The following is a 16,722-nucleotide window of genomic DNA, read 5'->3' as shown; positions in this document are numbered from 1 at the left end:
TGAAAATCTTAAATTATACAGGATGTTCAAAATTCTACGCCAAACTTTCTAAAATATAAAATAATTTTTCTTCGTTTTTTAAATGGAACACCCTGTATATTATTTTTTCAATAGATGGAGAATTAAAAAATGAACATTTTTTGTATTTAGAGTATTTCAAAATTTTAACGGTTTCGCAGATATTTGCGGTTTTATATTTCATATGGCATTTTCCACAGTAAATTTTTATCAAAGCCACCCAATGATTTTTCTCTCGTATTTTACGTGTATCTGCGAAACCGTTAAAAATTTTGAAATACTCTAAATACAAAAAATGTTCATCTTTAAACTCTCGAAAATTTTTATTTTTTTTTTATTTACGATTACCATATTTATAGCAAAGTAAGAACAGACCATCTATAGTAAATACCTCATATAGTTTTGACACAGCTTAAGTAAAAACCAGCTCGGACAGTGTAGCGTGCCGCTTTGATCTTTTTACGCTCGGATTTGCGATTCGAAAGAGGGGGAACACTGGAGCGGCGAGCTCTCTCGCCAAAACCAAGAGCCGCGTAAGCGCCAGTCAGCCCAGAGATGTATTCAAAAAATTTTACACGTGACGTAAAAAATTATTCGACTGTGCTAGAACATAATTTAGATACACGTTTTTTAAATTGTTGACTTTAAATAAATATGCATTCTCAAAGAAAAACATTTAAAAAACAAATTAATTAATTTATTTCTAGAAATAACAGCAAAATGAAATAAGTACATTGATTACTTATAGTTATTTACGAATGTTTCTAAATTAGGAGCTTTCGGTTTTTGTTTGCTACATTTAAGTTCTTAGTAATATTCTTTAAGGTATAATAATTTCTAACTTTTGCGTATAAATTTAACAAAAAATACATTATAGGAAAATTTTGATTGATGGTTGAATTTAATTGTCTGAAATAATTTAACGAATTTACATAATATATTTTCATTTAAGAAAAGTTCTTCAAAATTGTTCTGAAAAATTTTATAAAAAAACTTTTTTAAAAACAAGTTTTTATTTAAATACACTAAAAAGAATAAAATAAACTTTTTCTTTAAAACTTTTATTATGAACTTATAACGTCATTACACAATTTTAATATTATATAAAAGCTTGTCGCGAGATTTGAATGTACAGTTGCACTCATAAAAATCTGGTACGACACTGTGGTTTTGACACAGCTTACAGAATAACATAGCTTTGACACTCGCCAATTTTTCCCACGCTCGAATTTAAAACGTCCCACTCCGACGATGCGCTAACTGAATTAAGCGACCGACAGTCAGCCTCATTCAGTCGATGCATAGCCTCCACCGGTGGCGCGTAGGGCCGTATTACGGAAGATTTTAATTCGATTTTTTTTCTTATATTTAACCATAGGTATTTGTGCTTTTATTTCAATTTTATTTGTATTGATGGAATGGGAAAAGGTTTTCCGGGATGTGCGGCTGCTGGTTGCACAAATAATTATGGAAATAATTCAAAATATAGTCTGTTTAATTTTCAATTCAATTCAAAATTAATGTTCAATTCAAAAGTATATTCACACTTTAGTGCTTTTCAAAACGATGAAGACTACTTATTTGGAGGCTTGCTAATGCCAAGTGACCATTTTTTTATTTAGTTTCCTCATTGGAGGCTAGTTTTATAAGCTTTTATTTAACTTGCTTTGTATGTAACTATCTATGTATGTATGTATGTTTGTTCGGGGCAAATCTTGTAAGCTAAATTAAAACCACTTCCTTTTATTGTAGGAGATTGAAATTTGGCATGTAGGTTCAGTCCCGATGACAATACATTTTTTTGCAAGGCATGACCCGAATTTTTGACAGCTGTCAAAATGGCGGCATTTTTGAGGTTTTTGATTTTTTAAAATTCTATTTATGAATGGATCGGGCTGAAATTATATATATATATATATACAGGTTGTTAACTCGACAGTTACTTATAGGGAAACAGAATGGCAACACTGCCTATTGAGAACGTATGCATTATTGATTTTTCTGCCGACTCGTCCCGTCGCGTCGTCTATCGACGAGCGGGCCGAGGTTATTTCAACCATAAAACTCTTGCCGCGAGTAATGAACAATTTAACAACCTGTATAGGTATATTGTGGGTATATACATATGAAAAAAAATATATGGGCGGCCATCTTGAAAAAATGACAGTTTAATGACATGTCAAAATTTCAAAGTCAACCGATTTTCATAAAATTGATATATAGGATGGCCATGGGCTAAAATGAAAGAAAAAAAATTGAGCTGTCAAATTTGACAGCTGTCAAAAAAATTTCAAAGTTGTCCGATTTTGATAAAATTGATATATAGGACGGCCATGGGCGAAAATGAAAAAAAATGTTGAGCTGTCAAATTTGACAGTTGTCAAAAAATTTCAAAGTTGTCCGATTTTGATAAAAATCGATGATGGCCGTGGGCTAAAATGAAAGAAAAATTTTGAGCTGTCAAATGTGACAGCTGTCAAATAATTTCAAATTTGTCCGATTTTGATAAAAATCGATATATGGATACCCCCTCTACCCCATAGTCGGTTTTCATTTTATTTGTCTCACATTTGAACTGTCAAATTTGACAGCTGTCGTTTTTTTCTCCTTCTCCTTTTATGAAAATCGATATACATATTATTAGGATACCCATAGAAAGTTATTTAAGAAAAAATTGCGTTTAAGTGTGTGGCACTGAGAAACCAGCATAACTAAAAAGTAGAAAATAAATTTTATAAAAAAACCTTTTTTAAAAACAAGCTTTTATTTAAATACACTAAAAAGAATAAAATAAACTCTTTTTCTTTAAAACTTTTATTATGAACTTAGAACGTCATTACACAATTTTAATATTAGATATATAAAAGCTTGTCGCGAGATTTCTCTACATTGATAAACAAGTAAATTAACTAAAACCTTCTACCCTGTCTCATTTTCAAAGTTTGTGTTATGATAGACCACTAGACCAGGAATTACAAGATAAAGTTGTCGTACCAGATTTTTATGAGTGCAACTGTACACTCAAATCTCGCGACAAGCTTTTATATAATATTAAAATTGTGTAATGACGTTATAAGTTCATAATAAAAGTTTTAAATTTTTAGAACAATTTTGAAGAACTTTCCTTAAATGAAAATATATTATGTAAATTCGTTAAATTATTTCAGACAATTAAATTCAACCATCAATCAAAATTTTCCTATAATGTATTTTTTGTTAAAATTATACGCAAAAGTTAGAATTTATTATACCTTAAAGAATATTAATAAGAACTTAAACGTAGCAAACAAAAACCGAAAGCTCCTAATTTAGAAACATTCGTAAATAACTATAAGTAATCAATGTACCTATTTCATTTTGCTGTTATTTCTAGAAATAAATTAATTAATTTGTTTTTTAAATGTTTTTCTTTGAGAATGCATATTTATTTAAAGTCAACAATTTAAAAAACGTGTATCTAAATTATGTTCTAGCACCAGTCGAATAATTTTTTACGTCACGTGTAAAATTTTTTTGAATACATGTCTGGGCTGACTGGCGCTTACGCGGCTATTGGTTTTGGCGAGAGAGCTCGCCGCTCTAGTGTTCCCCCTCTTTCGAATCGCAAATCCGAGCGTAAAAAGATCAAAACGGCACGCTACACTGTCCGAGCTGGTTTTTACTTAAGCTGTGGTTTTGATTTCAGAAAAGTTCTTGTATTTTTAATAATTTTTTTAAGAAGGGCTGAAAAATATATATTTTTGATTTATTTTTTAATATCTCTGAAACTATCGAAATATATTTATTCATATCTTAGGGTTATGTAAAGTGATCTGAACGGAAGCCAAAAATGCAATAATATACAGGGTGTTTCATTTTAAAAAAATCATCCAGGTCCACTCACACTTTTTTGAGCCACCCTATAGAAGTTAAAATATTTTCCTGAAATACATCCTGGTACATACTTTAGGTTTGCACTTAAATAAAATTCTCAAGTTTTTTATTCTAGGAGCTACAGATGCCCGACGCACTATTGCCGGACCCTGTATAAATAGTGTATTTATACCTAAGCGGTAAAAATTAAATTCTGTTTATTTTTTTTGTAGATATTAAACTTTATAATATCTTATCATATCATCTAACGTCTATTTATGTATTTTACAAAAGTTTTTGACATAAATAGCTATTTATTAAACACTTTTTCTGTTTCTATGAAGATCTTGAAACTGGACCAGTGCTGGTTATCAAATCCTGAAATTATTAAGTCTGTGGTAAAATCAAACTGTAAATAAACAAACGGTTTGTTTACATTTTGCTTGTATATAGAGTGGTGACAATTTCGATCCTCAACACTGGCATCTCAGAAACTACGAGAGATACGAATTCGGTTAAATGGGACAAGTTGCGTAATTAGATGTTTGACTATCACCTATGCAGAAAACTCCGGTATCTTTTTTAATTAATTTAGGTTTAAATTTTTATTCATTATTATGTAAATTCACTAAAAAAAAATAGATTTTTTAAAAATTCGCTCAAAAGATCAAGTCTGCCTTGGAAATCCAATTGACACTTTATATGGCAGCAAGTTAATTTTTGTTTACTCTATTAAGTGTCAGGACACAAATGAGGAAACACGATATATGTATGATGTTTACTTAAAAATAATAGAAATTCTACTTTAAATTTAAATGTTTTAATAGAAATTCTACTTTAATTTTAAATGTTCTAAATTCTATAATAGAAATTAACTTTAAATTTAAATGTATACAAAATTACAGTTTTTTTGCATGCTGGTGATCACAAGAGAAGATTACAAAGCCCCCTTTTTTCTACAAAAATATTATGGACGGATGAATCTTGATTTACAAATTCTGGTACATTTATATTTCTATATATATATAGTCTTATATTTTCAGTGGCTACCGTTGCAAGTCTCTTGGCTTCATCCAGACCTTTACCTATAGACACAACGGCTAAGTCGTCCGCAAAGGCTATCGTGTAGACGTCACTGGGTTGATCGATAGCGAGAACCGGATCATACATGATGTTCCACAAAAATGGTCCTAAAATCCCCCCTGTGGAACTCCCATACTGACTATCTTACTGTAACCACTCCCAGTAAGAACCACCCGTTTGGAGAAATACTACTTTACTTTCTTACTTTAATTAGAGAAACCAGACCACAAAAAAGATATTCTTTGGACGTCTGGGCTGGCATTCTTGACAATAAAATTTTAGGTTCTGTACTGACCTGTATTAAACTCTATTACACAATTTTTGTGCATCCAGATTTGACACTTAGCAGAATAACCAAAAAAAAACTTGCCGACATATAAAGTGTCGATTGGATTTCCAAGGCAGACTTGATCTTCGACGAATTTTGAAAAAATCTATTTTTTTGGTGAATTTACATAATAATGAAAAAAAAATTAGATACCACCGTATAAACTTTTTTTCGCTCTATCTAACAGTATAACAATTCAAAATGGCCGCCGCGCCATAAGAAAACAAAAACTTGACTGTTGTGCGAAATCTAGAAGGCTTACAAATTTTCCTTATTAATTAACCTTACTTACGTTGCAATAGATACAATAGTTCTAAAGATATTGTCATTTAAAATTTTAAAATAAACGTATTATTTTCATTCTTTTGACATAAATCCGAAACTAATCAAGATACCGGGGTTTTCTTCATAGGTGTTTGTCAAACATTTTTTGGGGGGGGGGGGGATTTTGCATAAGACACCACGACTGGTGTTTAGTTGTCGAGGTAGTGTCGGATTCTTACCGACTAAAAAAAACGCTTCCTTTTACTTCACCAACTGCAACGGAACCGCTCGCGCGAACTTCATCGCAGTGGCTGTATAAAAAACTACTTTAAATCATGTTGCTGGTCTCTTTCTCTCTCACTATATCCCTCATTATGTTGTCACATCTTGATAATCTTGTTCAGTTCCTACCAATCTTTCTACTACTTCATCAATATAAAATATTCTGTCTGTTGTCCTAAAGTGTATTCTCTTCTTTCATTCCATCGGAGACACTTGAACAAAGAATGTTCTACATCCTCTTCTTCCTGGCATTGATTACACAGAGGGGTGTTTGCTCTACCTCTTATATGTAGATACTTTCCAAAGCAACCATGCCCCGATAATGCCTGGGTGAGATAGTAGTCCACCTCACCACAGAGTCGATCCAACCACTTCTTCACATTTGGAATTAGTCTGAACATCCATCTTCCATAGGTCCCCTGTGTCAATCTTTCCTGTCACCTGGTTATCAGTAAGTCTCTGGCTATTCGCTTAGCCGTACCACTGTACACCTCTTCTCTCTCTTTTATTAAGAGATCTATAAGAGGAATTCCAGATATGACCCCAACTCCTTCTCCTGATATGGTTCTATATGCACTGCTCACCCTTATACATAACACTTTTTGCACTCTAACAAGCTTCTGCAAACGTTTGTGATTCTCAACTATTTTGTGCCATACCGGTGCGGCATATAGAATTTGTGAGTGCACAACGCTTGTCAGGATCCGTCTTTTGGATGACCTAGGGCCTCGGATATTTGGCATCAACGAAGATAGCGCCCTAACCGTTCTTTCTGCTTTAGCAGCAATTTTACTTATATGCTCTTCAAAAGTTAGCTTGCTGTCTAGCCATACCTCCAGATTTTCAATGCCTTACTCGGTCCAACTTCTGACCCCAAAATTTGAAAAGATATGGGAGTCTTCCTTTGTGTTGTCAATATTACAACCTCAGTTTTAGGTGGTGCCAACTGGAGTTGATGGTCCGTGTGTTACTCTTGCTAGGGCGGCGTTTCCCAAATTCATTACTGTTTCCTCATTATGTGCCGTTACAACCATAGCGACGTCATCAGCGAAACCAATTAAAGTCACGCCCATTGGCATATCAATCCGGAACAGATCGTCGTATAGAGCATTCCATAAGGTTGGTCCAAGTACCGATCCTTGTGGGACACCTCCACTAATAGTAAAATCTTGCGTCTGGTTTGTCAAACATCTAATTATGCAACTTTTGTCCCATTTATATCTCTCGTAGTTTCTGAGATGCCAATGTTGAGCATCGAAATTGTCACCACCCTGTATATAGGGTCAAAACAACTCGATGTGTATGATTGGTCTATATTGTTTACATGTTTAATTTTTGCTCCAATATAAGTCTGTATCCCTCTCTACTTATAAAATGTGTTTTATAGATCCCGCTTATGCGTCTCGAAATAGCTACGGAGGTGGTTGGGGCGGCGGCGGTCAAAGCCAGGGTAAGCGAATTGTTATAATAATAAAACATCTCTCTGTCTCTTGGTGCACGTTAACGTGTACTACATCATATGACCGAGGACCGCGGTTCGTATTCCAAATAAAATAATATAATATTCTCAAAGTAAACAAAGTGGGCTGCGAATATTGCCGTACACGGGAAAATGTCATCATAGATTATGACATAAAAAATTTACGTGCAACCGACTAAAGCTTGATTTTCATGCATTCCAACCTATTCCAAAGTTGTATCACCCTAAATAGACTTACTGCTTGAGTGATAATTATTTACTGCGTAAAGCTTGATTTTCATGCATCCGTTGTCCGACGATACGATGATACGATATTAATTTTATTCGTTGAATTTAAAGACTTCGGTTGGTTAGAAACGGTTAACCAATCGACGCCTTTAAATACAACCAATGAAGTTAATATCGTATCAACGTATCGTCGGACAACGGATGCATGAAAATCAAGCTTAAAGCTTGATTTTCATAATTTCTCTCGAAGGAAAATAACCAGAGGCCAAAATAACAAACTTTTTCTACTAATTGAAAATGACAATTGCTAATTTTGATGTTCTGAATGCTTACATTGAAATTAAAGAAACAAAGTTCTACGCTAATTGAAACCACTAATTTATTTCACTAATTTCGAGGTTCTGTAGTAAAAAGAAGATATAATAAAAAACACACAAAAACAAAGAAAGTACACGTAAAAACTCAACGTCATAAACTGTAATGCCGTTTTGCGTGCACCGCAGTTTTATATTTAGTACACTTTAACGTAAAGGAGCACCTAGACGTACCGTTCAATCCTTTGTAACTATAACTTAGGTTGGAATCAACAAGTGTTTGGTTCTCATGGTTACGGAGCGTGGTCCCAAAATCAACAAGGTTGGAGATATAGTGGACAAGGAGGATATGGTGGAAGTGGTGGACAGGGTAATGCAAGACATGGTCAACAAGGATGGAATTATTATGGCCAGTACAATCAACATCAAGGGTGGGGTAGTCAGCAAGTGAGTATAAATAATTTTTAGCTCAGGTTCAGAGAAATAAGTAAACATAGAGGCGCCGTAACATGTACAGTTACAAGATTGAACAATACCATTTTTTTGAGAATATATTTGTATACTTAAGCTTGATTTTCATGCATCCGACGATACGATGATACGATATTGATTTTATTGGTTGAATTTAAAGACTTCGATTGGTTAGAGACGGTTAACCAATCGAAGTCTTTAAATTCAACCAATAAAATTAATATCGTATCATCGTATCGTCGGACAACGGATGCATGAAAATCAAGCTTTACGCAGTAAATAATTATCACTCAAGCAGTAAGTCTATTTAGGGTGATACAACTTTGGAATAGGTTTCTTTTTTAAGATTCCAATCTCTTTTGGTAAAATATGAAGATCATAGGTGTTAGCACACGTTTTATCTAAACATTGCGACATGTATTCGTCAAATATTTTGATGACGGACACGCCAACCTATTGATTTTCCTATTATGCAATTACAAATAAAAAGTATTACAAATAGAAAACTTCTTCGGAGCCTCTTCATACTGGGTTACTGTGTGTATAATTTTTTATTACCTCATATAATGCAAATTCGTCTTAAGTAATAACATAAATCACCATTTGCAAGGTGTAAACAGAAACGCGACGGTGACAAATATTTGAGAGTTTCTCAGGGAGTACTTATTTCTCTAAGATCTATAGCATATATTTATTGTGAATGTAGAGATTATACAGGATTAGTGGGTTAGTCTTAAATAAGTGTTAAAATTTTAAACGGATGGTATACTTCAATCTCAGAAACATATCTATGAGGTTTAAAGAAGGCGTCCATTCTTCTCAAAGAGACCTGGTTTAAATTAAAAAAGAGGTAGAAAAAAGACTCAAAGTCTCGGTCTCAATGTTTATACAGGGTGAGTTTCCTACGGTGTTCTCTATGGGTATCTCGGAAACTACTGGAGATACAGAGTCGGTTAAATGGTGAAAGAATTGCAGTTTTGTGGGATCATAAATATGCGCCTTTCAGATTTTTGGAAAAGTTCATGGCTTACTAGATATTTCGAAAAAACAAATTTCGGCTATTTTAAAAATTCCCTAATTCCATTATAACCTATTTTAGACAAAAAGTTTTCAGATAAAAGTTGTAGATAATCACATCCTTAATGAGAGAGTGTTTTCCGTTTTTTTTTCTAAAGTCTGTCATTTTTGACATATGACACAAACATATGTTTTTTAAATGGAAACCATAATTGGCCATGGCTTTATAAAAAGCGCAATTTTTTAAGTTTTTCAGCGATATAAGCTATAATATGCTTTCTTCGAAAAATTATTGAGTTATAGTTAGTTTACTTAGTTAGCCATGGAAACAAGTTTAATCGTCTGTGCTCTCATAAATGTGAAGCTGTCACATCCAAACTTTGTAAATTAAAATAAACAAAAATTGTAAATATGAATTTTCCAAATGAAGAAAAGCGTGTAAGATTATTGACTCAACTTTTCTTGACCATACATTTTCGAGGATACGTTGACCGTGAATGTTATGTTTTTTAGAGAACGATTTTCAAGACTTGTTAGAAAAGTTAAATTTAGTTATAGCCGATTCTTATCTTTCTTAACTAATTTCACTTAGATTGCATGGCATTCTTATTCTGTTATGATTTATAACTGACTCAATATAATTACTAAACGGTTCTTTAGAATTTACATTACACAAACTAAAACTAAAAAAAATATCACTGCATACATTTTAAGTTATTTTAGAAAATGTTCAAAAAATCCGCCATTGTTTTGAGTTACATCTCTTTAAAACATTATTATTTATTTAAAAAAAATATTACCTATTCTCACAGAAGGACCGGTCGACTTATTAAACTTCTCTCGTACCGCCATCGCCACTTCGAGTGCCTCTCTTAATTCATAAGTTCTTTTGTAAACCTTATTGTTAATCATACTGCATAAAAAAAAAATCTAAAATGGATAGATCAGGTGATCGAGGAGGCCCGTGCACCTCTTCCTATCCCTGAGTTTGTATTATTATGATATAAATAATTTTTAACATTTCTTTCATTATGGGGGGGTGTTATAATGAAAGTCATGTTGGAAACACTCTATTGATGCGCGAGTATTTACACGCTGTTTATTTTAATTTACAAAGTTTGGATGTGACAGCTTCACATTTCTGAGAGCAACGGCGATTGAACTTGTTTCCATGGCTAACTAAGTGAAATTGTTTAAAAATGATAAGAATTCGCTACTCAGCTACTTCGCTAAACTCAGTAATTTTTCGAAGAAAACATATTATAGCTTATATCGCTAAAAATCTTAAAAAATGGCGCTTTTTATGAAGTTATGGCCAACTATGGTTTCCATTTAAAAAAACATATGTTTGTGTCATATATCAAAAATGACGGGCTTTAGAAAAAAAAACGGAGGACTCGATCTCATTAAGGATGTGATTATCTACAATTTTTATCTGAAAACTTTTTGTCTAAAATAGCTTATAATGGAATTAGGGACAATTTTTAAAATAGCCGAAATTTATTTTTTTCGAAATATCTAGTAAGCCATGAACTTTTTCAAAAATCTGAACGGCGCATAATTATGACACCACAAAACTGCAATTCTTTCCCTATTGTTACGTTTTTCGTCGGTTCCGTGTGGATAGAAAGTCACAATTTATTTAAACACTATTTATTTAACACTAATTAACAAAAACAATAACGATAAAAGACTTATAGAACTATTTACAAATGATTTATAACTAAGAATTTATTTTGAATTTTAGCGCGTCAACTGCACTCGTATATTTATAACTGCCCTCTTTAGGCCACAACCGCCGGCTTTTATATCTACAGCTAAAGGTCTCTATAGTCCATAGATCGTTAGGTGCATAGAGAAGGTTTCGATTGTTCTCGTAACTCCATTCCAGTAGAACTGGCTACTTCTCGAATCTTCGAATGAATCATTACGGTGTCTATTCTTTAATGCGATGTTAAGGTCATCCGAGGGCGGGCCATATTGTTAGGTTAGGTGGAGTCCACACCGGTCCGCAACACTATTTCACCGACTCTGTATCTCCAGTAGTTTCCGAGATACCCATAGAGAACATCGTAGGAAACTCACCCTGTATAATGTTAAACAGTGACACGTGTTTTGCTCATACGAGCATCATCAGACAAATACAATTAAAATTAATCCGCACGCACGTTCACATTTTACATATTAAAACAACACAGAGTGTTGTTTCACCCAATATTATATAAACGTTGGGACCGAGATTTTGAGTCTTTTTTCTCCCTCTTTTTTAATATCTATGAGGTTTTTCGCGTAAAATATGTTTGGTAATTTTGATGAAATTTTTCTGCAGACAGCAAAGTAAAACATTAATAGATGCACCAAAACACTTTATTAACCTGATTAAAACTTATTTTCATTCTATTTTAGTTTTAATCATCTGCATGTTTTGATGCAGTGGTGAGAAATTAGCGTTTTTATTTTGCTGTTGTAACACCAAAGGTTCCAACTCAAAGGTCTCCAACTATAATCTCCTTAACCCAATCTACCAGCCCTTAGTTGTACTTATTGAAGACTCAGCCTGTATAAACTATAATATGCAACCTTATAATACCGGATGCGTTTCGAAAGTGGCTCACCTCTATAACTTTTTTATTTTTTTCAGATAAAAAAAAACAGATTTGATATGTTAAATACGCCATAAATTAGGATTGATTGACGAATTCAATTGTTCACTTCCTGTCTCACCGGAAATTATTACAACTTTTGATTTTTAAATTGCACCCTCGGTATTTTTTTACTCTATTCGATAGAAAATGACACGCTGAATAGAATGACATATCATATGTGAACTTTTGACATTTTTGTTAAAAAAAATCGTATTTTACATTTTAATCTAGAGTTCCATGGCTGTGCTAAAAACACTAATTTTTAATCCAGCAGTCTAGGAAAAATAGTTTTGATTGTCTAACGTTTTTCGTGTCCTGTCCTAGCTGGGCTAAAAATCTAAAGTTATAGTAATTTCCGGTGAAACAGGAAGTGACCAAAAACAATTGAATATGCCAATCAATCCTATTTTGTGTCATATACTAACATACAAAATCTCGTTTTTTTTATCTGAAAAAAAAATAAAATAGTTATAGGGTTGAGCCACTTTTGATCGCATCTGGTATGTAGATAAAATGGTTGTTATGAACAACCAAAGTTTATATGTATACAGGGTGTCAAAAAAATAGTGTATCTAACTCTTTAGATACAGTAATTTAAACAAATGACATAAAAAGATAAGACTTTTTTACGTAAAAAAGGTGCTCTCTTCATTTAGTTTGATACAGTGAACCGTCCTCTCAAGATATTTGTGTTTAAAGGTTAGAATACTTCGATTTTTGTATTAGCGAAATGACGAATTCCCTCTGTACGGAAATTATAAATCATTAATCTCATGATTTCGCTAATACTGAAATCGACGCATCGTAACCTTTAAATGCAAATATCTTGAAAACCGTTCACCGTATCGAAGAAAACAAAGAGCACCGTTCTTACGTAAAAAGGCCCTAGCTTGTTATGTCATTTGTTGAAATTACTTTATCTATAAGGATAAAAAAGTACCACCAGAATAGTATTCTCTACCATAACAGCGCTTTCAGATGGAGCGGACCGTACGCGCCGTTTTTTTTTCAATATAGCTTATCCGGACGGAGCATACGCGACCCATGTGAAATCGTTCATATAAACTCATGGTACTTGCTCGAAGTCGCGGACGCTCCGCTCCATCTGAAAACGCTGTAAAGAAGGAAGGGGAAGACACTAAGGTCGCGGTGATTAATCTCTCTCTTAAACATTCTGCATTCTATCAAATTTCAAGCAAAAAGGTTTACCAATATTCTTAAAAATGAACAAAATATAATATTTTTATTTACCTTTTCGAGTGCTGTAACTTCTTCGGGAAGCATTTTAGGGCATATGTTCATAGAAACTTTTTTTATCTGTAGAATCACCCACCAAAGTTAGATACACAATTTTTTGACACCCTGTATGTAGGTATTTTTTAAGTATACAAACATATGGTTTTATAAATTTATTTTTTTAGGGCCGGAAATAAAGAATGCTTTTGACCACAACACATCTTCATAATGTTCTCATTTTCTGAGAAATGTAATTTAAGTTAAAATTTAGCAAAATAATGAATTGTGAGGATAAATCTGGTAATGCACTTTAATGCTAAATCAACTTGTTTAAAGAGATGGTAAACTGATTTTAAATTTTCGATTGAAGGTTGTTGGGATATAAACCATAATATCTATCTTCATACAATTTACATATTTACTTTTTTATGATAATATTTTAAACATTTCGTCCTCTATATCACATAAAGACGAAACTGAAAACTCGAAAAAGCGAGTTAACGCCACTTTAGACTTCCATGCAGACATAACTTTTATCTCACAAAGTACTGTAACTGTATCTATCACGGTATCAAGGCGGTGATAGTATTTGGATTCAACGTGTCTTACAAAAGTTACGTAAAATTATTAAAGTTTAATATAAGTAACTTTATTTTCTTCTTTCCTGACAAATTTACTAAATGCGAGTTACGCCAGTACGTGAAATAGGGGACGATTTGTTTAAAAAATAAGAAACTTGTGTTATATAGTGAAATTATCAGTATTCCAAAGTTGGGGTCAATGTGAAATATATTCTACAGTATATTTTACTAGGACAATGGGAAAACATAAATTGACTAACTTAATTATATAAAATGACTTAAGATATTTTAAGAAATTAAATGTTTTTTTATTAATTTTTGCCAATTTATATTTGGCAATCACTATATGTGTTGCAAATAAAAAAAACTTTTTTTAAGTAGTTTGCACTCTTGTATGTAGTTATAAATATATTTTCCATAAATTGTAAAAAAGATCCGAATAAGGAAATATAAAATTTAACAGACAGTTAAAATTTTTATTTACATTTATGTAAACTGTACAGGGTGTACCATTTACGTGTATTTTACAGGGTTTCTCGTTTATGAGTAGAGACACAAAGATACGGCTTTCACATCACTGTGCTACTTTTTTATAGAACTAAAGATGCTACACACAGATTAGCCCTCTTAGTTTCTGAGATGCAGGGCGAATTTGAAAATTTCGCATCGAGATCGAAAAAATGCAAAATTTTGAAATTCGTCTATATCAGGAACTAGGGGGGCTAGGAAAAATCTGTGTGTAGTATCTTTAGTTTCAAAACGTAGAATTTAAAAAGTGATGTGAAAATCGCATCTTTGTACCTTACTCAAAAATAATGAGAAACGCTGTAAATGGGACACTCTGTACAATTACTACCATATTACAGTCATTGTATATAATGCTTTCCCAAAATAACTGGAAATAAAAGTTTTATTTGTTTGACATTTTATTATTAACTGATCCATTTATTATACCTATTTCCATCATTTTCCAAAAACAAAATCAACTTAATTGAAACAGAAACAGAGGGAATTCATTGTATATATGTGGCACTGTTTTTTTTTCTGAAATGTAGATTGAAACATTAATAATAATAAAGTCTTTATTGCAACAATTAACATAAATTATTACAAAAGGAGGTACATTCTATTTATTTTTTGTTTCTCTATAGAACGCCTCGAAATAACTTAGCATTTTTAGTAATTGTATATATATTTTAAATAGATCTTTTAAAAAAGAAATCCACATTTGTTTTTATTTACGTTTTATTGTATTTTTGTTACTTTTATATACAGGGTGTTTCCGAAGTAGTCTAAGAATTCTAGGGTGTGATTCCTCTTATGTTTTTAGGAAAAAAATTATATGAACATGAGGTCTAGAGTACTTCCTGTCTGATCTACAGGGTGTTAATTTTTTTAAATCGGATTTATTGCAATATGTTAGAAACTACTTCAGTTTTAGTATGTGATTTCCTGGTATAAAATCAACTGTTGTTTTTCTGCTTGGAGCAGTGGTGTCCGTACGCACATATCTCTGGATTATTTGATTAAAATAAATGAAACGCCACTGCTTTTCTTCGAAAAAAATCTTGGTTGCACTTCTTTTTTAAATAAGATTGATCTCATCGACCGGATTTCGAGATGAAAAATCAACTAAAAGCTCGAATTGTTATCCATTGTATGCTCCTTTTCTAGCGATATTTTCTAGCATTTCTGAGATATGCAATGTAAGTATGTATTGACAATCCAGAAAAAAAGTTTTTCAAAAAAAAACAGTAGGTTGCCATTTACTTTAAGTAAGAAATTCGATTTTCTTAAATTTTTAACACCCTGTCGATCAGAAAGAAATTACTTTATACCCCATGTTTATAGAAACGTTTTGTCTTAAAACATATGAAGAATCACACCCTATAATGTTTAGACTAGTTAAGAAATACCCTATATGTACAACATTATATGGATATTTCTAATATTATTTCAATAGTAAATGTTGGCACTTATGTATAAATTTATAACTAGTAAACGAGGTATTATATGTATATAGAATATTCATAGTACAACAAATTAATTAATAACCTAACATTTAATAGTTTACTCAATTAATCTGAACTTTTTATTGGATATTAGTACCATACGATTGAAAAAAATCGGCGTCAGAGATGATTTGGAAATGAAGATCTGTCATTTTGTATGTAAAATTATATGGGGAATGTCATCGATCGTCGCTTCCGCGCCAACTGGATGCCTTTTTTTTCGATTATAGATCTTTTTAAATAAAAGACAGCTATTTAATAAAGAATGTCCCATTGAGTTAATTCAATATGTAACATAGTATACGTCGTGGTTTGAAATAAAAACTGATTTTTCCAAGTAGCGAAATTGTTTGTTTTTATGTATGCCTATATCTTTAATATACAGGGTGCTACAAATTCGAGGTACGAGCATTGGTATCTCGGAAACCATAATAGATACAAAGATGGTTAAATTCGGGCAAAGTTGCGCTTTCGGATGTTCACAAAGATGCTATCGAAATTTTTTTAAAAAATTCAATTTCTGATTGCTGAGTTTTTTTTGGGGAAAAAACGTATTTTTTTTAATCAATTTTATTTTATCCTGTCGTTACTTTTTAGAAATTCAAAAATCTAATTGCACATTCTCTTAGCCACTTTATTACGGCTATCTGCTAGTATTTTTAGATTTTCAAATTAGCTGATTGTGAGATACAGAGGCCATCTTAATTTTTTTGAATATGGACCTGCATTTTTTATGAAAAATAATATAAAATAAATAATACGTATAAATATAATATAATACAAACAATCGAATACATCTCAACATTTACAATAAAGAGTAAAAAATGCATTCAGAAATATAAGAAGAAAGTTCAAAGAGCTATAACTAAAATTGTACGAAAAATAAATTTATGCAATAGGGAGGGTGGCAA

At 32.1% G+C, this 16,722-nt stretch overlaps 1 protein-coding gene across 2 annotated transcripts in view; it reads left to right on the top strand.

The window, feature by feature from the left end:
• LOC115887834 (heterogeneous nuclear ribonucleoprotein U-like protein 1) overlaps positions 1-16,151 on the top strand; it is a 38,862-nt gene extending 22,711 nt beyond the window's left edge. The window contains exons 15-17 of one of the 2 annotated variants that reach the window (XM_030907347.1): positions 7,215-7,277; positions 8,112-8,296; positions 13,404-16,151. In XM_030907347.1, the coding sequence (XP_030763207.1) occupies positions 7,215-7,277; positions 8,112-8,296; positions 13,404-13,415 (260 nt within the window). In that variant the 3' untranslated portion in view covers positions 13,416-16,151. The remainder of the gene's footprint in view (positions 1-7,214; positions 7,278-8,111; positions 8,297-13,403) is intronic. The other variant, XM_030907348.1, reaches the window with a different exon arrangement.
• The last annotated feature ends 571 nt before the right edge of the window (positions 16,152-16,722 follow it).

This window comes from Sitophilus oryzae, unplaced genomic scaffold (genome assembly GCF_002938485.1).
Source record: "Sitophilus oryzae breed Bouriz unplaced genomic scaffold, Soryzae_2.0 scaffold_649_pilon_pilon, whole genome shotgun sequence".
Lineage (NCBI taxonomy): Eukaryota > Metazoa > Arthropoda > Insecta > Coleoptera > Curculionidae > Sitophilus > Sitophilus oryzae.
The sequence above is the reverse complement of the archived record's forward strand: the minus strand, read 5'-3'. Positions and strand labels throughout refer to the sequence as shown.